Raw genomic sequence first — 26,490 nt, 5'->3', positions numbered from 1 at the left:
AGGGAAAGATAGTGCAGGGTACCGTGGGAAGGCAGAACGGAGGTTCCTGTGAGTGTGCATTGGAAAATAATTGCACGCAGTCAAAGCCATTCATTCAAGACCTTGAGGAGCACAGCTCAGTAATTCAGCACCACAGTCTAGAGGACACCGCACAACACACAACGCAACGGAGGACAGCAAATTCCAGTGGATGGATTCAACCAGTGGTACAATTCTAAGACTTAAAATATATTCAAGATAGAATATAAAGTTTTGACATAGGCTTAACTACAGTGATATTTCAGAGGAAAACTTCGTTGGATAAAGAGTTTAGCCACTCTTCGCTTGCGTAATGCTGGTGTAGGCAACAGTGATATTTGGGATGACTGAATGCGCCAGGCGCCTGGAATCGGGGTCTAGATACTGTAGGCGTTAGGAGTGTTGTGGAGCTGCCGGAGAGCCCCTTCATTATTAAGAAGGATGCTGGTGGGAAATGCCTGGAGACAGAGAGGACGAGATTTTTCGAAAGGCTCTGGAACTGCTGTCGGATCTCTGTTCTAGGGGCGAAGTGCAAAACGACAACTGTGTGGATTTTATATACTATTTTCGAGATCTTGCCAGACCAAGACACTCAGACTCAGGTATGTTGTGGAATGCTGTAACTAATATAAAAATCATGAGATGTATTTAAATATATTTTCTTTTGCATTGTGAGATTTGAAACTTATGCCAACTCAATTTCAGAAGTTAATGTAGACTATATCTTGGAAAATAGACTGAAAATTGCAACGATTTCAGTGGTTTTTAAAACTGTTTTTAAGACACTTTTCCATGGATTAGGAGCTTCAGGAACTTGTTGCATATGCTTTATATCAATTAAAACTGGATAACAGTATTTCAATTTAAACGACCTACATGAGCTTGCCTGTGGAGGGGATATGAGCCCCACCCATTCTCCATAGCCTAGATAACATAATGCTTTGAAGATTGCATGACACAGTATTCCAGTGGCAGTATCATTCTAAATTATTCTAAATGTTTTGTATTCTAAATGTTAATTTGACTGTTTATTTATGATTTATATTGCTGTATATTGACTATGATAGTAAATCTACCTTTAAAGAGCAACTGCCCTTAAAAACCAACTAATCCCTTTGAAAAGGGCCAATGTGGCATTAACCTGGACTCAGGGGTAGATGTAACATAGATACATAAATCCGGGACACACCAATTAGTATGATATGTTATATGTTTATATATGTATTCATTTATATTAACATTCTAATACCTTTAGCACTATTGGTTAGAGCCTGTAAGTAAGCATTTCACTGTAAGGTCGACACAGGTTGTATTCAGCGCACGTGACAAATAAACTTTGATTTGATTTTAATTTGTGGATGTGCATCATCCATTTTGTATGATATGTTATGAATTACAAGTTATGTTACACTTTTAAATTGGTACAACATGCTACGAATTGCAATTCACAGAATATGTTATGAATTTGCAAAATGTATGAAATGTTACGAATTCTAATTCCTTGCTTGGTGGCTAGGTAGCTAACGTTAGCTAGGCTAAGGGTTATGGGTTAAGGTTAGGAGTTAGCTGACATGCTAAGTAGGCTAGTTGCAAAGTAACACAAAAAAAAGCAGTTGCAAAGTTGCTAATTATCTAAAATTCTAAAGTTGTCCGTGATAAGATTCGAAACCCGCGTGCTAGACGTTTGCATTATACGCTGACCCATCCACCCAGACCAACCACCCTACTTTCGTTTTTGGCTTAAGTAACGTTCTGTTTTACAGTGCATTCAGAAACTATTCACACCACTTTACTTTTTCCACATTTTGCTTTGTTGCAGCCTGAATGTAAAATGTATTCAAATTAGATGTGTTTGTCACTGGCCTACACACAATATCCCATAACGTCAAAGTGGAATTACATTTTTACAAATGTATTAAAAATGTAAAAAAACTGAAATGTCCTGAGTCAGTAGGCATTCAACCCATTTGTTATGGCAAGTCTAAATAAGTAAAATATTTGTTTAACAAGTCCTACAATAAGTTGCATGGACTCTGTGTGCAATAATAGTGTTTAACATTATTTTTGAATTACTACTTAATCTCTGTACCCCACACATACAGATTCAACCACAAAGACCAAGCAGGTTTTCCAATGCCTCACAAAGAAGAACACATATTGATAGATGTGTTAAAAAAAGAAAAAAAAGCAGACATTGAATATCACTTTGAGCATGGTGAAGTTATTAATTACACTTTGGATTTGTGTATCAAAACACCCAGTCACTACAAAGATACAGGCGTCCTTCCTAACTTGCCGGAGAGGAAGGTAACCAGTCAGGGATTTCATCATGAGGCCACTGGTGACTTTAAAACAGTTTATTGGCTGTGATAGGAGAAAACTGAGGATGGATCAACAACATTGTAGTTACTCTGCAATACTAACCTGGGGTGAAAAGACGGAAGCCTGTACAGAATCAAAATATTCCAAATTATGCATCCTGTTTGCAACAAGGCACTAGAGTAATACTGCAAAACAATTGGCAAAGCAACTTTTTGTCCTGAATACAAAGTGTTATGTTTGGGGCAAATCCAATAGAACACTTTACTGAGTACCACTCTCCATATTTTCAAGCATAGTTGTGGCTGCATCATGTTATGGGTATGATTGTAATAGTTGAGGCACGAATATATAATGGATGCAGCTATGATGGTAATAGATAACTCATGTCTGACTATAACAGTATACTAACTAGCAGGAACAAACTCAAAACAACCCAGGGCCATAGCAAAACATGTCACATTTGGTTGCATAGTGTAACGGTGTCACCGCTCTTTACATATTTTTTCCTATGTCTGTCATTTCCATTACACGTCACGAATTATGTTTTTTGGCGACATTGCTATTTTAGAAAATACCTGGGTCTATAGCAATCTGCCAAATGACAAACGCATTCTAATTAGATCAGATAGGTGTGTTGTAACTGTTGCCTTATAATGACATTAACATAGAGTACCAGCCAAAAGTTTGGACACACCTACTCATTCAAGGGTTTTTCTTTATTTTACTATCTTCTACATTGTAAAAACTATGACATAACACATATGGAATCATGTAGTAAGAAAGTGTTAAACAAATCTAAATATATTTTAGATTTTAGATTCTTCAAAGTAGCCACCCTTGCCATGATGACATCTTTACACCTTTTTGGCATTCTCTCAACCAGCTTCATGAGGAATGCTTTTCCAAATGTCTTGAAGGAGTTCCCACATATGCTGAGTACTTGTTGGCTGTTTTTCCTTCACTCTGCAGTCCAACTCATCCCAAACCATCTCAATTGGGTTGAGGTCGGGTAATTGTGGAGGCCAGATAATCTGAAGCAGCAATCACTTTCCTTGGTCAAATATTCCTTACACAGCCTGGAGGTGTGTTTTGGGTCATTGTCCTGTTGAAAAACAAATGATAGTCACACTAAGCGCGAACCAGATGGGGTGGAAAATCACTGCAGAATCATGTGGTAGCCATGCTGGTTAAGTGTGCCTTTGAATTCTAAATAAATCACCAACAGTATCACCAGCAAAGCACCCCCACACCTCCTCCTCCATGCTTCACGGTGGGAATCACACATGCGGAGATCATCCGTTCACTTACTCTGCGTCTCACAATGACACAGCGATTGGAACCAAACATCTCAGAGGACAGATTTCCACCAGTCTAATGTCCATTGTTTGTGTTTCTTGGACCAAGCAAGTCCCTTATTCTTATTGGTGTCCTTTAATAGTGGTTTCTTTGCAGCAATTCAACCATGAAGGCCTGACTCATGCAGTTTCCTCTGTGACTTGATGTTGAGATGTGTCTGTGACTTGAACTCTGTGAAGCATTTATTTGGGCTGCAATTTCTGAGGCTGGTAACTCTAATGAACTCTAATTATCCTCTTCTGTAGAGGTAACTCTATGTCTTCCTTACCTGTGGCAGTCCTCATGAGAGCTAGTTTCATCATAGCACTTGATGGTTTTTGTGACTGCACTTGAAAATGTTTTACAAGTGCTAGACATTTTCCAGATTGACTGACCTTCATGTCTTAAAGTAATGATGAACTGTTGTTTCTCCTTGCTTATTTGAGATGTTCTTGCCATAATATGGACTTGGTCTTTTACCAAATAGGGCTATCTTCTATCTACCTTGTCACAACACAGCTGATTGGCTCAAACGCATTAAGAAGGAAAGAAATTCCACAAACAAACTTTTATCATGGCCCACCTGTTAATTGAAATGCATTCCAGGTGATTACATCATGAAGCTGGTTGAGAGAATGCCAGGAGTGTGCAAAGCTGTCATCAAGGCAAAGGGTGGCTACTTTGAAGAATCTCAAATATAAAATATAGTTTGATTTGTTTAACTTTATTGGTTACTACATGATAGTTTTGATGTCTTCACTACTTTTCTACAATGTAAAAAATAAGACAAATAAAGAAAAACCCTTGAATGAGTGTTTCCAAACTTTTGACTGGTACTGTATAATTGCTAAGAGTAGGGTGACCAGCACCAATGTCAAACACTGTAACCACTGTCAAAATAAGGGATTTCTCTAGGACATATGCTTATTGGGCCAGTATAGTTAGGCCCTGTCCAGAAGAAACCCTAATCCCTAAATAAGTGCCAAGAACATGGTGCTTATTTAACCAGATAGTCAGTTAAGAACAAATTCTTATTTACTATGACAGTCTACACTGACCAAATCTGGACAATGCTGGGCCAATGGTGGACCCCCCTATGGGACTCCCAATCACAGCCAGTTGTGATACAGTCTGGAATCAAACCAGGGTGGCTGTAGTGACACTGAGATGCAGTGCCTTAGACCATTGCGCCACTCAGGAACCCAAGTCACAGTGAGATTGTTGGAGCTAAAGCACAGAGAGATTCTTGCAGAAAATTTTAATTCATGGCAATAAAAATGAAACACCAGGTAAAAAACCTAGGTGTTACAGTATTTAAGATTCTGAACTCAATTTCTAATCAGTCATTAGGAATGTGACCAAAATAGCTTTTTACCAACTGAGGAACATTGCCAAGGTGCGGCTGTTTCTCTCTCAGGCTGATACAGAGAGACTCATCCATGTTTTTATAACAAGCCGGCATGACTACTGTAATGCTCTCCTGTCTGGTCTACCCAAGAAGGCCATTGGTCAACTGCAAAAGATACAGAATGCTACAGCAAGGGTACTTAGCAAGACCAGACGGAGAGCACACATTACACCAATTTTAAGATCTCTGCACTGGCTGCCTGTGAGTTTTAGAAATAATTTTAAGATTATTCTGTTGGTTTTTAAATCAATCCACGACTGTGCACACCAATACATGTCAGACATGCTTTTCAGTTATGTACCCAGTAGGTCTCTCAGGTCCTTTGGCACTGGCCGTTTAACTATCCCAAAGCCTAGGATCAAGAGGTATGGAGAGGCAGCCTTTAGTCATTATTTTTCCCAGCCTCTGGAATAGCCTGCCAGAAAAACCTGAGGTGGGCCGAAACTATGGACATATTTCAAAGAGATCTTAAAACATACCATTTTAGATTTGCTTTTCCTTAGGTGGCTTTTTAGCCATTCAGATGTTGTTATTCTTTAGTTTTTTATCCTGTTATGTTTGTTGCATAGTAAATATTTAAGTTTTAATTTGAATTGTTTTTAGTTTTTTTGTGAAGCATGTCTGAAATTAAATATACTGAACAAAAATATAAACGCAATATGTAACAATTTAAAATACTTTTCTGAGTTACAGTTCATAGAAGGAAATCAGTCAATTGAAATACATTCACTAGGCCCTAATCTATGGATTTCACGACTGGGCAGGGGTGCACCACCCACTTGGGAGCCAGATCCACCCATTGGGAAGCCAGGCCCAGCCAATCAGAATGAGTTTTTCCCCAAAAAAGGGCTTTATTACAGACAGAAATACTCCTCAGCATACTTACTTACTAGCCCTTTCCCAAAAATGCAGTTAAAAAGTACAAAAATTTACAAATAGATACAAAATAAAATGTTACACAGAAAAATAGCACTAAATACAAGGAGTACCGGTACCGAGTCAGTGTACTGGGGTACAAGGTAGTTAGGGTGATTGATTGAGGTAATATGTACATATAGTTTTGGTTAGGTGATTGATTTAAGTACTATGTACATGTAGGTAAAATCAAATAAAATGTTATTTGTCACATGCGCCAAATACAACAGGTAGACCTTACCGTGAAATGCTTACTTACAAGCCCTTAACCAACAATGCAGTTTTAAGAAAATAGAGTCAAGAAAATATTTTTTTAAAAGGTAACACTATAAAATCACAATAATGACGCTATATAAAGTGGGCACCGGTACCGAGTCGATGTGCGGGGGTACTGGTTAGGCAAGGTAATCTGTACATGTACAGTAGGTAGGGGTGAAGTTACGATGCACAGATAATAAACAGTGAAAGGAGCAATGTAAAAGCAATTGGGGGAGGCAGGTGTCAATGTAAATAGTATGGGTGGCCATTTTATTAATTATTCAGCAGTCTAATGGCTTTGGGGTAGAAGCTGTTAAGGATCCTTTTGGACCTATACTTGGCGCTCTGGTACCACTTACCGTGCGTTAGCAGAGAGAACAGTCTATGAATTGGGTGACTGGAGTCTTGGCTTGGCCCCATTGATGTACTGGGCCGCACGCACTACCCTCTGTAGTGCCTTACGGTCAGAAGCCGAGCAGTTGCCGTACCAAGAGGTGATTCAACCGGTCAGGATGCTCTCGATGGTTTAGCTGTATAACTTTTTGAGGATCTGAGGGCCCACTCCAAATCTGTTCAGTCTCCTGAGGGGGAAAAGGCATTATCGTACCCTCTTCATGATTGTCTTGGTGTGTTTGGACCATGATAGTTTATTGGTGAACTTGAAACTCTCGACCCGCTCCACTACAGCCCTGTCGATGTGAATGGGGGCATGCTCTACCCTCCTTCTCCTGTAGTCCACAATCAGCTCTTTTGTCTTGCTTACGTTGAGGGAGAGGTTGTTGTCCTGAAACCACACTGCCAGGTCTCTGACCTCACCCTTATAGGCTGTCTCATCGTTGTCGGTGATCAGGCGTACCACCGTTGTGTCGTCAGCAAACTGGTGGGGCCCGTCAGGAAGTCCAGGATCCAGTTGCAGAAGGGAGGTGTTTAGTCCCAGGGTCCTTAGCTTAGTGATGAGCTTTGTGGGCACTATAGATTTTAACGATGAGCTGTTGTCAATGAACAGTATTCTCACATAGGTGTTCCTTTTGTCCAGGTAGGAAAGGGCAGTGTTGAGTGCAATTGAGATTGCGGCATCTGTGGATCTGTTGGGGCGGTATGCAAATTGGAGTGGGTCTAGGGTTTCCGGGAAAATGGTGTTGGTTTTAGCCATGACCAGCTTTTCAAAGCATTTCATGGCTACAGTGCAACGGGGCAGTAGTCATTTAGGCAGGTTACCTTTGCTTTCTTGGGCACAGGGACTATGGTGGTCTGCTTGAAATGAAGGTATTACACACTCGGTCAGGGAGAGGTTGAAAATGTCAATGAATACTCTTGCCAGTTGGTCTACACATGCTCTGAGTACAGGTCCTGGTAATTCGTCTGGCCTGTCGGCCTTGTGAATGTTAACCTGTTTAAAGGTCTTGCTCACATCGGCTATGGAGAGCGTGGTCACACAGTTGTCCGGAACAGCTGGAGCTCTCATGCATGCTTCAGTGTTGCTTGCCTCAAAGCGCACATCTGATAGGCTAGTGTCACTGGGCATCTTGCGGCTGTGTTTCCCTTTGTAGTCCTACGAGCGCCAGAGTATTAGGATTAAATCTTAGACCTGCATTGACACTTTGCCTGTTTGATGGTTTGTCTGCGGGCATAGCGGGATTAGTGTCCCGCTCCTTGAAAGCGGCAGCTCTGGCCTTTTGCTCGGTGTGGATGTTGCCTGTAATCCATGGATTCTGGTTGGGATATGTATGTACGGTCGCTGTGGGGATGACATCGTCGAAGCACTTGTTGATGAAGCCGGTGACTGATATGGTATACTCCTCAATGCCATTTGGGGGGGGGGGGGGTGAACAGCAGAAAGTCTGGGTAGCCATTTAATTAACTGTTCAGCAGTCATGTCTTTGGGGTCAAAGCTGTTCAGGAGCCTTTAGGTCCCAGATTTGGCGTTCCGGTACTGCTTGCCATACGGTACCAGAGAGCACAGACTGTGACTTGGGTGGCAGTCAGGAAGAAGATTATCCAATTGCAGAGGGAGGTGTTTAATGACAGGGTCCTTAGAATAGGGAAGAGTTTGTACGGCACTATGGTGTTGAATGCTGAGCTCAACCGATACCTGACACGGACAATGGTGTTGTATTGGGAAGATTGGAGTACTGTGATCCAAGAGGTTGTGAGCTCAAATTCAGTGGTGTGTATTCATGGATACCAAAGAAGGTCAGGTTTCCCAAAAAATTTACCAACAAAAAAACATATAAAATAATGTATTTTATCTCTCTGTGCATCATCATTTTCCTTCAATTTGGGAGAGGCTGAATGTACACTACCGGTCAAAAGTTTAAGAACACCTACTCATTCAAGGGTTTTTCTTTATTTTTTACTATTTTCTACATTGTAGAAAAAATAGTGAAGACATCAAAACTTTAAAATAACAGATATGGAATCATGTAGTAGCCAACAAAGTGTTAAACAAATCAAAATATATTTTATATTTGAGATTATTCAAAGTTGCCAACCTTTGCCTTGACAGCTTTGCACACTCTTGGCATTCTCTCAACCAGCTTCATGAGGTAGTCACCTGGAATGCATTTCAGTTAACAGGTGTGCCATCTTAAAAGTTAATTTGTGGAATTTCTTTCCTTCTTAATGCATTTGAAGCAATCCGTTGTGTTGTGACAAGGTAGGTGGGGTATACAGAAGATACCCCTATTTGGTAAAAGACCAAGTCCATATTATGGCCAGAACATCTCAAATAAGAAAAGCGAAATGACAGTCCATCATTACTTTAAAACCTCTCAGGCTAGCGGGACGCCTAGTGGACAGCTTGTGGAAGCTTTGGGAATTGCAATCTGGGAGCTGGAATTGCATATGCCCCTATGCTTTCCATTGTAAGAGCATGGGCTCTCTAAAAAAAAGATCCTGTTGGTTTTTCTTTGGATTTTCTCTGACCGTATCTATTGTGTTATAGTCTCACACATTATTCTAACATTTCTACAAACTTCAAAGTGTTTTCTATCCAATGGTACCAAATCTATATACATATCCTGGCTTCTGGGCCTGAGTAACAGGCAGTTTACTTTTGGTACGTCAGTCAGGAGGAAATTTAGAAAAAAGGACCCTAGCCTGAAGAAGTTTAAGATATGAAGTTCAGTCAACACGGAACATTTCAATAACTTTTAAAGTTTCTTCAAGTGTAGTCGCAAAAACCGTCAAGCGCTATGATGGAACGGGCTCTCATGAGGACCGCTACAGGAATGGAAAATCTAGAGTTACCTCTGCTGCAGAAGATAAGTTCATTAAAGGTGCATACAAGTGTCTTAGTACATACAACGGATAACTACAAGTGGGGTGGCAGGTAGCCTAGTAGTTAGAGCATTGGACTTGGAACTGGAATTTTGCAGGATCAAATCCCTGAGCTGACAGGGTAAAAAAACTGTAATTCTGCCTCTGAACAAGGCTGTTAACCACCTAGGCGGTCATTGAAAATACGAATTTGTTCTTAACTGACTTGCCTAGTTAAATAAATGACAAACTTCAGAAATTGCAGCCCAAATAAATGCTTTACATAGTTCAAGTAAAATACACATCTCAACATCTACTGTTCTGAGTAGACTATTTGAATCAGGCCTTAATTTATTAAGAACAAATTCTTATTTACAATGATGGCCTAACAAAAGGCAAAAGGCCTCCTGGGGCTGGGATTGAAAAACTAATATATACATGTACTGTATATACAGTGGGGAGAACAAGTATTTGATACTCTGCCAATTTTGCAGGTTTTCCTACTTACAAAGCATGTAGAGGTCTGTCAGTTTTATCATATGTACACTTCAACTGTGAGAGATGGAAAAAAAAAATCCATAAAATCACATTGTATGATTTTAAAGCAATTAATTAGCATTTTATTGCATGACATAAGTATTTGATACATCAGAAAAGCAGAACTTAATATTTGGCACAGAAACCTTTGTTTGCAATTACAGAGATCATACGTTTCCTGTAGTTCTTGACCAGGTTTGCACACATTGCAGCAGGGATTTCGGCCCACTCCTCCATACAGACCTTCTCCAGATCCTTCAGGTTTCGGGGGTTTCGCTAGGCAATACGGACTTTCAGCTCCCTCCAAAGATTTTCTATTGGGTTCAGGTCTGGAGACTGGCTAGGCCACTCCAGGACCTTGAGATGCTTCTTACGGAGCCACTCCTTATTTGCCCTGGCTGTGTGTTTCAGGTCGTTGTCATGCTGGAAGACCCATCTTCAATGCCCTTACTGAGGGAAGGAGTTTGTTGGCCAAGATCTCACGATACTTGGCCCCATCCATCCTCCCATCAATACGGTGCAGTCGTCCTGTCCCTTTTGCAGAAAAGCATCCCCAAAGAATGATGTTTCCACCTCCATGCTTCATGGGTTGGGATGGTGTTCTTGGGGTTGTACTCATCCTTCTCCTTCCTCCAAACACGGCGAGTGGAGTTTAGACCAAAAAGCTCTATTTTTGTCTCATCAGACCTCATCCCATTCCTCCTCTGGATCATCCAGATGGTCATTGGCAAACTTCAGACGGGCCTGGACATGCGCTGGCTTGAGCAAGGGGACCTTGCGTGCGCTGCAAGGTTTTAATCCATGACGGCGTAGTGTGTTACTAATGGTTTTCTTTGAGACTCTGGTCCCAGCTCTCTTCAGGTCATTGACCAGGTCCTGCCGTGTAGTTCTTGGCTGATCCCTCACCTTCCTCATGATCATTGATGTCTCAAGAGGTGAGATCTTGCATGGAGCCCCAGACCGAGGGTGATTGGCCGTCATCTTGAACTTCAACAGTTGTTGCCTTCTCACCAAGCTGCTTGCCTATTGTCCTGTAGCCCATCCCAGCCTTATGCAGGTCTACAATTTTTATTTTTATTTATATATTTTTTTTTTGAATTTTACCCCTTTTTCTCCCCAATTTCGTAGTATCCAATTGTTGTAGTAGCTACTATCTTGTCTCATCGCTACAACTCCCGTACGGGCTCGGGAGAGACGAAGGTTGAAAGTCATGCGTCCTCCGATACACAACCAACCAAGCCGCTGCTTCTTTAACACAGCGCACATCCAACCCGGAAGCCAGCCGCACCAATGCGCCGGAGGAAACACCGTGCACCTGGCCACCTTGGTTAGCGTACACTGCGCCCAGCCCGCCACAGGAGTCGCTGGTGCGCGATGAGACAAGGACACCCCTACCGACCAAGCCCTCCCTAACCCGGGCGACACTAGGCCAATTGTGCGTCGCCCCACAGACCTCCCGGTCGCGGCCGGTTACGACAGAGCCTGGGCGCGAACCCAGGGACTCTGATGGCACAGCTGGCGCTGCAGTACAGCGCCCTTAACCACTGCGCCACCCGGGAGGCCCAGGTCTACAATTTTATCCCTGATGTCCTTACACAGCTCTCTGGTCTTGGCCATTGTGGAGAGGTTGGAGTCTGTTTGATTGAGTGTGTGGACAGATGTCTTTTATACAGGTAACGAGTTCAAACAGGTGCAGTTAATACAGGTAATGAGTGGAGAACAGGAGGGCTTCTTAAAGAAAAACTAACAGGTCTTTGTGAGACGGATGAACGGTGAACGGATGATCTCCACATGTGTATTTCCCACCGTAAAGCATGGAAGAGGAGGTGTTATGTTGTGGGGGTGCTTTGCTGGTGACACTGTCAGCCTACATGCAATACGCTTTGTGGACTTTACCACATCGGAGGCTGCTGAGGGGAGGATGGCTGATAATAATGGCTGGACCGGAGTAAAACCATTTGTTTGATATATTTGATACCATTTGACTGATTCCGCACCAGCCATTACCATGAGCCCGTCCTCCCCAATTAAGGTGCCACCAGACTCCTTCACCGGACAGATGTTACTCTCCGGTTTTTGATGAAACACCGTTGTGATTTAATTTTATTCTGCCACTGTGTCTTCTTATTTTCTCTGCCTTAGGCCTATATATATCACAGTGGCAAGGCATATGAACAAGCAGGTTAAAGAGCAAACAACGCAATCATCACAACACATGGGTTGTGATATGGCAAGTTTTTCCTGGCTCGGCTTCCCCAGTGATTTTACCCACACACATCTACTGTTCAAATCCCAGGTTAGGACATGTTGAGTAATAATTACAGTACAGCTGAACATGCACAATGTAGCCATTTATGTTAAAGTGTGTCAAATATTTAAGTATGTATGTTAAAAGCATTGTCTGTGTGTACGTCATATCCCTAACATTGCCAACAGACAAAGAACTATGAATGGGTCTGTGGTTCACAGTTCACCACTCAAGGTGTGATGTGTGATGTACCTTTTTTTGGAGAACGTTTCTTTGGGACCATCAGGCGACATTCTGACAACTGATACATAGAAATGTTCCTGCAACGTTACCATGAAACGTGTCTTCAACAATTGTATCTTATATTCTGAGAGCATGGCAACCATGTTCTGTGTATGTTTGGTGGGACATTGATGGAATATTCTCCCAACCCTTAGAAACCTGGACACATGAATGTTCTTGCAACGTTCCCATGAGATGTGTCTAGAACATTAATATTTTAAATTCTGAGAACATCGTAACCGCGTTCTGGGTAAGTTCTATTTCACATTAAGGGAATGGTCTTTGGAAACATTCCTTGCACATCATGGGAACATTCATATGAAAACTTTATTTAATGACCTAATGAGACTCTTAAGGGAACGTTCTCTAAAGTTGAGGGAACGTTTGTTGTTAGCTGGGTAGTTGCTACACATTTTTTGGGAGTGGTTAAAACTATCCTTTTGATATAATGGATGGTCAGTCCTTGCCTCCATAGCTCTGTCTATGAATTTGAGAGTCGTTACATTTCTCTAGTCCCAGCTTTTTACCAAAACAGAAACGGAGTGTCTGCTTTGTAATTGTTTCAGTTAAGGATTCTAGCTTTAAGTGACAAATAGTGATTATTGAGCAAATGGAAATTGAGCTGGTACCCCAGTCTAACCACCTTATACTATCAAGTCACAGACCAGAGTTGTTTGAGAGTCATTTTGTCACCGTAGGCTCAATATTAGATGCTGGGCTTGACTGATGCATTTAAACACGATACAAATTCCATTAAACATGCATGATCCTACGGAACTTCTGCGAACAGATATTTTCCTGAAAGACTCTGTGACCTATTTATTGCACATTACTCCACATAAGCAAGGTTCTATAGACGCAAAATGATAACAAGACCACTGAAAGTGTGGAAACTATTTTTGACCCTCCCATACTGCCAGCCATGTTTGAATAATAGAGGACCACAATGAAACTTGATCCTTGGTTTTGGTCAGGCCCACTTGAGGAGAGAGACTCGTCTGGTCTGAACAGTCACAAATGCGATTTCTAGTAGGAAACTAACTGGCCATAAAGCTACATAAACTGCTGGCATTAAATGCCTAAGGGCAATGGGCTTACTTACAATAACTATACAAACAGCAGTTGTAATAATTGGACAGTTAAGAAAAGTCCATCTCATATCCTCTGATTATGCAATAGAAGTTGCTTGGCAAAGTAGCTACAATCAAACGACAGAGATTGTCGCTTTCCAGATGAAGACGTTAAGAAAACCTTCTTCACACATTTTTCTCATGCTCAACAAAGCCTCTGGGCCAGTTGGACCACTGCAGCAGCATCCAGTGGAGCAAGCATTGTCAGTTACAAGTAGTTTTCTTCGTGGATCGAACAGTTTGTTATCACAGCTCTTCTAGGGGAGCAATACATCTGTTCTAAAGATACATCAGAGGTGCCTGGGTGTTAACTCCAGTCTCTCAATCCCCCATATTAAAATGACCTCTCACCTTTGCAATGGTCCCTTATTGACATATTGTTGCCTGTGCTGCTGTTTGTCACAACCTGGGCTTGCCCTCTCTATGGATGACTAGCAGACCAATATAAACAACACAATGGGTATAATGGAAGGGCCTATATGACCCAGGCTTGTATATTAGGAGTCTTCTGTAATTCGCCAAATAATTTCACCTTCATGAAAATATCAACCTTCGTAGATCTAAACCCACTGAGGGTTGTGGATGTGTATGGATCTGTGAAGACGATTATTATTTGATCAAACATTATAGGACTATGGGGATTTTCCTCATCTCATCAGAATGAGGCACTTCAAAGAGCTTCTTTCTCCCAAACCGAGGTCACCCCCAGCAGGCAGAGTGTAGCCCCTGGTGGATAGGCCAGGAGCCAGCAGCCCAGTGAAGGAAAAACACAGGTCAGACCAGAGGGGCTCCTTGAGAAAGTATAACATATTCATAGCTTTCCACTCAAGCTGGGAAAAAATGTGACCGGTCGAACTGTGCTGTTGCCCTCTGGTTCAATGAGTTCTTCCCTTTGTTAATCTACTAACCTTCTAGTGCTCTTATATTCCCTGTGGTTGATATTGCTCTTTTCAGCATTCAAAGAATCAATTCAAATCACATTTTATTTGTCACATGCTTTGTAAACAACAGCTGTAGACTAACAGTGAAATGCTTACGTGCCCTTCCCAACAATGCAGAGAGAAAACATTTGAAAAATAGAAAAATAATAACACAAAGAATAAATACACAATGTGTATAAATAACTTGGCTATATACACGGGATACTGGTATGTGCAGGAGTACGAGGTAATTGAGGTAGATATGTACATAAATTGTAGGTAGGGATAAAGTGACTAGGCAACAGGATAGATAATAAGAAGTAGCAAGAGCGTACGTGATAAAACAAATTGTTAGTGCAAAAAGGGTCAATGCAGATAGTCCGGGTAACTATTGGTGAACTATTTAGCCGTCTTATTGCTTGGGGGTAAAAGCTATTCAGGGTCCTGTTGGTTCCACACTTGGTGCATCGGTACCGCTTGCCATGCGGCAGCAGAGAGAACAGTCTGTGACTTGGGTGGCTGGAATGGCAGGGAGCTCGGCCCCAATGATGTACTGGACCGTACGCACTACCCTCTGCAGCGTCTTGCGGTCAGAAGCCTAACAGTTACCATACCAAGCGGTGATGCAGCCAGTGAAGATGCTCTCAATGGTGCAATTGTAAAACGTTTTGAGGATCTGAGGGCCCATGCCGAATCTTTTAAGACTCATGATGGAGGAGAGGCATTGTCGCGTCTTCTTCACAACTGTGTTGGTGTGTGTGGACCATGATAATTATTTAGTGATGTGGACACCGAGGAACTTGAATCTCTTAACCCGCTCCACTACTGCCCCGTCGATGTGTTGTATGTGGAGGATGAGTGTTGCAGTAGGTAGTTCAGATAGGGGGGAGTGAGGCCTAAGAGGGTTTTTTAAATAAGCATCAACCAGTGGGTCTTACGCTGGGTACACAGAGATGACCAGTTTACAGAGGAGTATAGAGTGCAGGGATGTGTCCTATAAGGAGCATTGGTGGAAAATCTGATGGTCAAATGGTAAAGAACGTCTAGCCGCTTGAGAGCACTCTTACCTGCCGATCTATAAATTACATCTCTGTAGGATTACATCTCTGGGTAGGATGGTCATCTGAGTCAGGGTTAGTTTGGCAGCTGGGGTGAAAGTAGAGCGATTATAACTGAGGAAACCAAATCTAGATTTAACCTTAGCATGCAGCTTGGATACTGTATGTGCTGAAGGAAGGACAGTGTACTCTCTAGCCATACTCCCAAGTACTTGTATGAGGTGACTACCTCAAGCTCTACATCCACAGAGGTAGTAATAACACTGGTGAGTTCAAAAGAAGGTTATTTGCATAGAAACCATGTTGGACACTAAGAAAGCTTTGTTGTTGAGCGTTTAACACAACATCCGGGGAGGGGCCAGCTGAGTATAAAACTGTATAATCTGCATATAAATGGATGAGAGAGCTTCCTACTCCCTGAGCTATGTTGTTGATGTGAATTGAGAAGAGCTTGGGGCCTATGATTGAGCCTTGGGTACTCCCTTGGTAGCTGAGACATGATATGTTCTGACTTTACACATTGAAATCTTTGAGAGGAAATTGGTCTACCGTATCAAAGCTTTGGCTTTAAAATGTAAATAAAAATAGCAAAACAACATTGCTTAGAATCAAGGGCAGTGGTGACATAATTTAGAACATGTAAGGTTACAGTTACACATCTGTATCCTGAGCAGAAAACAGATTGCATGCCAGTGAGAATACTATAGACATCAAGTTAGCCAGTCAGTTGAATATTGCCAAGTTTTTCAACACTTTTGATAAATAGGGCAAGACATGAATTGGCCTATAACAATTAGGATTAGCTTGATCTCCCCTTTTTAAATAAAGGACTCACTGTGGCTTCCTTCCAATCAATGGGAACCTCCCCAGAGAGTAGAGACAGTTTAAAAAGGTGAGAGTTAGGCTCCGAGATGGTTGGGGCTGCAACCTTAAAAGAAGAAAGGATCTAAACCATTTCACCCAGATGTTTTTTGGGGGTCAAGTTCAAGGAGCTCCTTTAGCACCTCAGACTCAGTGACCGCCACCTGCAGGGAGAAGCTGTGTAGAGTGAAAAACGAGGGAGGAGCATCAGGGTTAGATGCATTATAAGGGCTGGGAGATGAGGAAGTGTTGGACAGGCAACGAGTGATGGCTGAGTCAGATAGGAATCCTGACTTAATGAAGTGGTGATTAAAGAGCTTAGCCATGCGCTCCTTGTTAGTAACAACCACATCATCAACCTTAAGGGACATGGGCAGCTGTGAGTAGGGTTTATTCTCCAGGTCTTTCACTTTTTTCCAGAACTTCTTGGGGTTAGACCCACAGAGAGAGAACTGCTCCTTAAAGTAACTAACGCTGGCCTTCGGGATAGCCTGGGTGCACTTACGTCTCATTTGCCTGAACGACAGCCAGTCAGCCTGAGTATTTGTGTGCCAAGCTTTTCGCCAAATGGTGTTTTTGCGGTGGACTAACTCTGCCAGATTACCGTCAAATCAGGCACTGACACTTTTTTACATTTAAATGTTCTTTATGGGGGCGTGCTTGTTAACAATACCACTGAAAATATTTTAAAAAGAAGCAGCAAGCATCTTCAACAGAGGGGATCAAACTGAATCTATCCCAATTTACAGAGGCCAGGTGATGAAGGAAGGCTTGCTCATTAAAGTTTTTCAGCAAGCATTTATGACAAAACAGGACAGGTCGTTTCACTGAGCAGCCATTACGAACACAGGACGTAAAACAATGGTCACTAAAAGCATTACAGAAAACACCACACTGATACCATTCAGGATTATTTGTGAGGATAACATCAAGGAGAGTAGTCTTTCCTGGGTATTTGCAGTCATACCTTGTGGGATTGATAATAATCTGAGAGAGATTTAGGAAGTCCCATTGTTTTGAGACTTGGCCGAATGGTTTAAACATGTCACAGTTTAGTTCACATAGCAGGATAAATTCAGACTTAGTATAAGGGGAGAGAGCTTAGGGCAGGTAGGGTACAGGCCGGTGCTGATGGATTTTGATAACGCCCAGCAACAGTCAACAAAGAGCTATCTATGCTTAAACCAGCAAATCAAATAGTTTGGGGACAGACTTGATGGAGACAACTGAGCACTGAAGGTGTTAAATTGGTAAAGATTGCCACGCCACCACCTTTGGAACATCTGTCTTGCAGTTAAAGGTTATAACCAGAAAGGTTAACATCAGTGTTCAGAACAGTCTTTCTTAACCATGAGTCAGTAATGACAAAACACATCTGGATTGGAGCTGTGAACCCACACTTTCAATTGCTAAATTTTAGATAATAAGCTTCTAGTGTTAACGTGAAAAAAACCTAGGCTTTTACGAGAGAAGAAATCAGTGAAGCAGAAATCATCCGAGCGCAAGACAGAATTGGGGCTTGCAACAGTAGACGGGTCAAGGTGTACATTTCCAGATATCACCAGCAGTAATACAATTAGGGCACGGCAGAGGACAGGGAGAGCTTTGCGGTGTTGATCATTTATTAGAATGTGAATGTGCATCAGATGGCAACAAGATCAAATTGTACAGCACTTTCATCAGGTAACATGAATGCAAATCCAGCTAGAGGGGGTTAAAATAGTATGGGAGGTCAAGAGACCGTGTAACAGATAGATAGTCTGAGTCGCAAGTGTGGGAACAAACATTGTTTGTCCCACGGTTGGGTAAACGAGAAAGTTTATAGTCACCAAAGTGTGAAGGAGTCATGGAGCAAATAGCACAAAGCACAAGAAAAAAAATGACTTGGGGCTAGACATTGTTAAGTTAAAAGAGTCACTCGCCCCAACAACATAAGAGAGTAGCTCTCAATGAGTCCAGTAGGCTATAAACGTCTGAGATAAAATAAAATAATACTAGGTCTATGCTAGTTAATTAAAGTGTTTCTGAGTGAGCTCACATAATAAGCTTCACAAGTTAATTAGCCTACATAAAATTCAGATCAGTGCAAAGTCTGCGGTGTGTGTGAATGTATGTGCGTGTGTGCTGGAGGCGAGCAAAGGCTAGGGAGAGAGGGGAGTGTGGCGGAGGTACCTGTACCAGACGTGGGGAGCAGATTGCTGGGTGGGACTTATTTTTTACTTGATCAATAGCTAAAAGTACTTGTCCAAAACTGAAAATTCTGTTGTAAGTAAAACAAATATTATTGACAGATGCGATTTGATCATTATTGTTATTTTAATAACAGTGGACATTTCCTGACTCCAACCATTTGGAAACTATAACAAATTGAACCTGCATACAATAAAGTGCATCAGTTAATCAGTGAATTAATTTACATTTTCCCTAGAGGGTTAGAATGGATTAATTACCATATATGACAACCTATGGCAGGCTAATTAAAACTGCTTGATGTCTGTTAACCTCACAATAGCAACATACAAAGATAAAGAGATGCATCTCTAAAACGCTGAGATCAAAATGTCACAGAACACAATGACTCACACAATGAAGTTCAAGTCTACATGTTGATGAATAACATACAAATACCCACCAAGTTAAATTTGATAAAATATACTTTACTCATGAATAATGCATGACTATGCAGTATGTACTGTGTGTACAGTACTTATAAGACTAAGGAAGGAAGTCAGACATGGAGTATACCTACTTACTGCTTTAAATGAGGATCGCTTTCCTGTATAGCATTCTAGCAGGCAGGCCGACATAGACGGAGATACATAGACACGTGTGGGTGTGTGTGATCAGTCCTCCTCCAGCTCATCTCCTTCTTCACTCTCCTCTACCTCGTCTCCCCTCTGTCGCTGTTGTCTGGACAACCAGGGGTTGAACCCTGGTCTACGTTTTCTCAGACTTGAAGACCACTATCTTTGGGCAGCTGTAAAGTCTTCCATGGGAGGACCCTCCACCACAGGAACATGATCCTTTGCAGTTGTGGGGTAGTCAGACTGGATGGCAAATCTGTTTTGATCCTCTTCATTGTTGAGAAACCACGTTCACACTGTCGTGACTTTACTTTCATTAATTTGATAACTGTTATTTATATAATCCACTAACTATGTTTAATTGTTACTTGATTCAATTAATCACTTAACAATTAACTCATTAGGATTAGGGGCATCACGAAACAAGTTGTTTAACAAGTTACTATCTCCCAAATTAAACTCTGGAAGATATACACTACCGTTCAAAAGTTTGGGGTCACTTAGAAACGTCCTTCTTTTGTAACGAAAAGCACATTTTTTGTCCATTAAAATAACATAAAATTTATCAGAAATACAGTGTAGACATTGTTAATGTTGAAAATTACTATTGTAACATGAAACGCCTGATTTTTATGCAATATCTACATAGGCGTAAAAAGGCCCATTATCAGCAACCATCAGTCCTGTGTTCCAATGGCATGTTGTGTTAGTGAATCCAAGTTTAGCATTTTAAAGGCTAATTTATCATTAGGAAACCCTTTTGCAATTATGTTAGCACAGCTGAAAACTGTTGTCCTGATTAAACACGCTGGTCGAAAAGGGCGGTTCCATCACAATGACACGCTCTTCTGACCTCACTCTGGGGCATAGCTAGTTACTGTGCAAGGTATTCTCAAAAACAATTATCTTATTAGAAAACTAAAATCACAATCATATCTTAACAAAAATACTCTCATCATTTTCCCTGCACAACGTAAAGGATGGAGACTTCATACAGTGGTTCTTCATTTTACCTTTATTTAACTAGGCAAGCCAGTTAAGAACAAATTCTTATTTTCAATTACAGCCTAGGAACAGTGGGTTAATGTCCTTGTTCAGGGGCAGAACGACAGATGTTTACCTTGTCAGCTCGGGGATTCGATCTTGCAACGTTTTGGTTACTAGTCCAATGCTCCTACCACCAGGCTACCTGCCTCCCTGATTAAAAAAGAAGTTGTGAGCTTACACCGCGGGACTTAGAGGTACCCAGCATCACGGTTTCATTGCTCCAGACCATCGCAAGGGGGAGTTAGAGCACTCATTATGCATTTGGGTCCCAAGGTTTTTATATGACGAATGGTTCCAAGTGGTTCCAATGACGAATTTGACGCAAGGTGACTTTCTTCAGCAAAGATGGCTGACAATACATTATGGTGGATACAAATGTAAGTAATTATAACGTCATAACAAGTCAAGCAAAAAAATTACAATTGAGAGGAATATGTTAGTTAATGTAGAGACAAACGAATGTGCATATTTTTTTGTCATCAAGTTAATTTACGAAAATTGCTAGTTAGCAAGTTTTTTTTCAGTCATATCCAATACCAGGTGTATCAAACTCCATTCTTTGAATGATGCTGTGTCTACATGTATGTATTACAATTATACACTTCAAAAGTGTAAACCAATCCTGCTCCTGGGACATCAATGATTACACATTGTAACTATGCAATAGACTAGAAACATGATTTAAATAAAGGCTGATTTGTAATTCATATATACAGAATAAAAAACAGTATATCCTGCTAGCACGCCCACAAGCGAGCCACTCAGGTGGAGAATGATGCGTGGAAGAGAGTGAGGAACGAGAAGGGAGTAACAATCCAGGCTATTTGCTCTGAGACCGGCATAATAATGTAATGAAACAAGCAAGGAGAAGGTTTTGAACCCTCAACATTCTAGCCCGAAGTCCAGCACGCTATCAACTGTGCCCAAATGTATTAATTGGGTTTGGGGCCGATTGTGGCTAAAAACACTTTATCAATTGGATTCTTTAACATGGAAAGGGGGAAAATTATTATTACTTGTTTTTCACAAGCGTAGCAGGATGGGCTAGTAGCTGAACAATAGACAATTCAACCTTTACTAAAGAACTGTCTAATAGCCGAGCTAGGTGTGAAACCCTCCCTCCCCATCTGGAGATAGGTGTGACCCCCCCTCCCCAGCTTGCAACAAATCAATTGTATCTATCTTTCCACATCTACCTACACACATATCTACCTGCACACAGTTAATTTTCTGAAAAAAATATACAGTTGAAGTCGGAAGTTTACATACACTTAGGTTGGAGTCTTTAAAACTTGTTTTTCAACAACTCCACAAATTTATTTTGCTAATGCAAATGTAAGTAATTATAACATTATAACAAGTCAAGCAAAAAAAATACAATTGAGAGGAATATGTTAGTTAATGTAGAGACAAACGAATGTGCATATTTATTTGTCATCAAGTTAATTTAGGAAAATTGCTATTTAGCAAGTTTTTTTTCAGTCATATCCAATACCAGGTGTATCAAACTCCATTCTTTGAATGATGCATATCCAATAAAAAATATACAGTTGAAGTCGGAAGTTTACATACACTTAGGTTGGAGTCATTAAAACGTGTTTTTCAACAACTCCACAAATTTCTTTTTGAAGTCAGTTAGGACATATATATGTAATTTTTCCAACATTTGTTTACAAACAGATTATTTCACTTATAATTCACTGTATCACAAATCGAATGGGTCAGATGTTTACATACACTAAGTTGACTGTGCCTTAAATAGCTTGGAAAATTCCAGAAAATTATGTCATGGCTTTAGAAGCTTCTGATAGGCTAATTAACATTATTTGAGTCATTTGGAGGTGTACCTGTGGCTGTATTTCAAGGCCTACCTTCAAACTCAGTACCTCTTTCTTGACATCATGGGAAATTCAAAAGAAATCAGCCAAGACCTCAGAAAAAAATGGTGGACCTCCTGGTTCATCCTTGGGAGGTATTTCCAAATGCCTGAAGGCACCACGTTCATCTGTACCGACAATAGTATTTAAGTATAAACACCATGGGACCATGCAGCCGTCATAGGAAGGAGACGCGTTCTGTCTCCTAGAGATGAACATACTTTGGTGTGTCCTGTAGACAATTTGTTGGCAGAACTGAAAAAGCGTGTGCGAGCAAGGAGGCCTACAATCCTGACTCAGTTACACCAGCTCTGTCAGGAGGAACAGGCCAAAAGCCACCCAATTTATTGTGGGAAGCTTGTGGGAGGCTACCCGAAACGTTTGAATTTAAAGGCAATGCTACCAAATACTAATTGAGTGTATGTAAACTTCTGACCCACTGGGAATATGATGAACAAAAAAAAAAAGATGAAATAAATCATTCTCTCCACTATTATTCTGACATTTCACATTCTTAAAATAAAGTGGTGATCCGAACTGACCTAAGACAGGGAATGTTTACCTGGATTAAATGTCAGGAATAGTGAAAAACTGAGTTGAAATGTATTTGGCTAAGGTGTATGTGAACTTCCGACTTCACCTGTATATTTACAGTGTATTGGTCATGGCTCCTGAGTGGTTCAGCGGTCTAAGGCACTGCATCTCGGAGCAAGCAGCTTCGCTACAGTCCCTGGTTTGAATTCAGGCTGTTTCATATCTGAATGTGATTGGGAGTGACATAGGGCGGCGCACAACTGGCCCAGCATCATCCGGGTTTGGCCGGTGTAGGCTGTCATTGCAAATAATAATTTGTTAAATAAAGGTTCAATTTAAAAAACATCTGGCAGAAAACACAGCGCAATCAATAGGAGGTTAACAGTGGCTGGTGCTGAAAATATAGCAAACTTGTTATGCAAGTGTTGCACACCAACAGATGGAGAAAACCTACACCAATCGAGCAATTCATTTCAACAGTAATCTTAATTTTAATTTGACTTCACAAACAACAAGAGGTCTTTATTGGAGTCTATTTCTTCGGAGCCTAGACCTATATAAAATAACTTAACTGGCTGAGGTAGGCTATGAGGCTTAACAGCCTAATAGAAGCAGGATTTTTTTTTATTAGGCCTACTTACAATTGCGAACTGGTCAAATATGTAGCATCCTACATAAAACAATCATTTAAAGAAAAAAAGTCTGCATGTTAAACCTAAAACAATGTAACTAATAATGAAAAGCGCACATTTGTAAATCCTAAACTCTAAAAGTAATTGGAAAGGTAGATACAAATAATGTGTGACATTGTGATTATAATAAAGAATGTAAACAAGATGTAGTGTAAACAAGATGCTGTGTCTTCACAACTGCAGCAGGTGTAGCCCATCATGCAAATGTTTCCTTTTAGCAGGACAATAGACTTTTTATAGCCCGGCTACTGTCGTGAAAATCCCTCTACTTGCAATGTATTCGATGCTTAAATGCTTTATTATCCAAATGTAAAAGCATATACTGTACAGTACTGTATTTCTTCATCAGCTTCTTTATGCATTAATTAATTAAATAATGATAAAAATACTCTTTCAAAATGCAGATGTTGATTTAGTTATGGATCCATACTGAATTACTATGGGAATAAATATCACTGGTATACAGAAATATAGGAACAAAGTTGTCTAATGAAGGCAAACAATTTAGAATCCTCCAAACCTCATGCTGTAGCCTACGTCACATTGTACAGCGCCATATTTTCCATTCCATCCTAACAGAAACCCTTCTGTTTTGTTCTTCATTTTTCTCGTAATAGAAACACCATAATATTAATCAAATTAACCTTTTGAAGCTAGGGGGCACTATTTTTATGTTTGGAAAAATAACATTCCCAAAGTAAACGGCCTATTTCTCAGGACCAGATGCTAGAATATGCATATTATTGACTGATTAGGATAGAAAACACTGTGAGTATAACATAACTGATATTGCAGGCGAAACCCTGAGAAAAATCAAACCAGGAAGTGGCTTCTATTTTGAAAACTCCATGTTCCATAGCCTCCCATTGCTCCATTTAAAGGGATATCAACCAGATTCCTTTTCCTATCGCTTCATCAAGGTGTCAACAGTCTTCAGACATAGTTTCAGGCTTTTATTTTGAAAAATGAGCCAGAACGATAACATCGCGTCAAGTGGTCACATGAGTTTTGCTCGCGCAACAGAGTTTGGATAGGTATTGCTTTTCCCTCTCCTACTGTGAAAGACATTTGCGGTTGATATATTATGGATTATATATTTTAAAAACAACCTGAGGATTGATTATAAAAAACGTTGACATATTTCTGTGGAGATTACGGATATTATTTGGAATTTGTCAGCGTTGTCGTGACCGCTCTTTCCTGTGGATTTCTGAACATAATTCGCCAAACAAACGGAGGTATTTTGGATATAAAAATAATCTTTATGGAACAAAAGGAACATTTGTTGTGTAACTGGGAGTCTCATGAGTGAAAACATCCGAAGATCATCAAAGGTAAACGATTAATTTGATTGCTTTTCTGATTTTCGTGACCAAGCTACCTGATGCTAAATGTACTTAATGTTTTGTCATGCGATCGATAAATTTACACAAACGCTTGGATTGCTTTCGCTGTAAAGCATAATTTCAAAATCTGAGATGACAGGTGGATTAACAAAAGGCTAAGCTGTGTTTTGCAATATTGCACTTGTGATTTCATGAATAGGAATATTTTTAGTACTATTATTTGACTGAGGCACTATGCTATTTAGCGGTTGCTGATGACAATTATCCCGCTTAGGGATGGTAGCGTCAAGAAGTTAATTAAGCCAAATTTCTTAAAATCAATCCCATATACTATTTTATTACAAAAAAGGTTTTAAATTCTCTGGTAATGCCAATACGGAAGACTATCAGATGCTTCTCAAATATGCCCTCTGGTGGTCAAACAGAATGCTGCAGCAGCCCGCAAGGTGTGGCGCAGTATGACACAACTTTAAAAGGAGGAACCACTGTACCTGTAGTGTAAATACTTTTCAAGTTACAGTGTTCCCTTTATAACCTTCGTAATGACATCACAAAATGAAAAACAATATGACATGATTATTCTTTAGGTCCCCACTGACCATTCCCCACATTCTGATGTTAGGAATATTGTTCCAGTGTTCACTTTTTGGACGTTAGGCTCTTTGGGCGGCAAAAGTCTTCTGGAGGCTAAGACATACCTTTGGTTGATACAGAGAGTTCGCTGCTGCATAAAAAACATATGACCGGGTGTGAGGTGTCAACAAGCATCCTTAGGACACTATGATCCAATGGATCAGATTAATTGTTAGGAAGTTATATTTTTGGGTGATTTTGTTTTTGCTTGTCCATTTGGGCAAGCTTAGTTCATATTATCCTTTTGTCCAACAATTAATTTCCTTGTCCTGGGAAAAGCGCTAAAGTGGGCCATTTATTTAGTCGCTGACGTAGTCTCGCCAGGGAGTTTACAAATCTTCATCCATATCGAGGTTGGTGATCGCTGAACTGGTGTCCAGAAATAGTTTTCGGCCATAGGAAATGATGGCGAAAATATGGTGTTAAGATCAGAGTAAAATAAAAATAAATAAAAAAATAGCGGAGTTGGTCAGGAGCCCGTAAGACGGCAGCTGTCCACTGCAATGCCATCTTCTATGCCACAAAACAGAACATCACAATACAGTGTACACTAAATACATAAGAGCTCATCTGCTTTAGTACTGTATGTCCCACGTGAACCTGCTTAGTGGTTCTCAATCTACTTCATTTCCATTGCGTCTATCCAACATATCCTTAACAACATTTCAAGATTAAATCCGAGGTTTGTCAGCTTGATTGCTCCTTTGGTAATCACTGAATACAATAGGTGAATGGGTTTGATTCACCATGCATGTGAAGGGGCGAAGACCAAATAATTTTGCAATCAACGTATGCTAGAGGTCACAATTATGTGTATTCCCCACACTGAGTGGTGTCCTACTGCGGAGACACGTCTGTAATCCATTTGGTTCAGCAGGAGGCCAGCTCAACACACAGACACACACACACACCATCAATAAGTCCTCATACATCATGCATGCATTTGGAACACGCTTGTGTTCGTGCCTGACAGGAGAAATCGTTATGAAAGAGAGGATGAAGATGAC

At 40.7% G+C, this 26,490-nt stretch overlaps 1 protein-coding gene across 1 annotated transcript in view; it reads left to right on the top strand.

Annotated features, from left to right (window-relative positions):
* The window catches only part of LOC110523892 (synaptotagmin-9), a 47,221-nt gene continuing 20,731 nt past the window's right edge, over window positions 1–26,490 (top strand). The window contains exon 1 of the mRNA XM_021603012.3: window positions 1–620. Within this exon, the coding sequence (XP_021458687.1) occupies window positions 473–620 (148 nt within the window). The 5' untranslated portion in view covers window positions 1–472. The remainder of the gene's footprint in view (window positions 621–26,490) is intronic.

Source organism: Oncorhynchus mykiss, chromosome 1 (genome assembly GCF_057628025.1).
Source record: "Oncorhynchus mykiss isolate SJ-2025 chromosome 1, ASM5762802v1, whole genome shotgun sequence".
In the NCBI taxonomy this organism is placed as follows: Eukaryota; Metazoa; Chordata; class Actinopteri; order Salmoniformes; family Salmonidae; genus Oncorhynchus; species Oncorhynchus mykiss.
The sequence above is the reverse complement of the archived record's forward strand: the minus strand, read 5'-3'. Positions and strand labels throughout refer to the sequence as shown.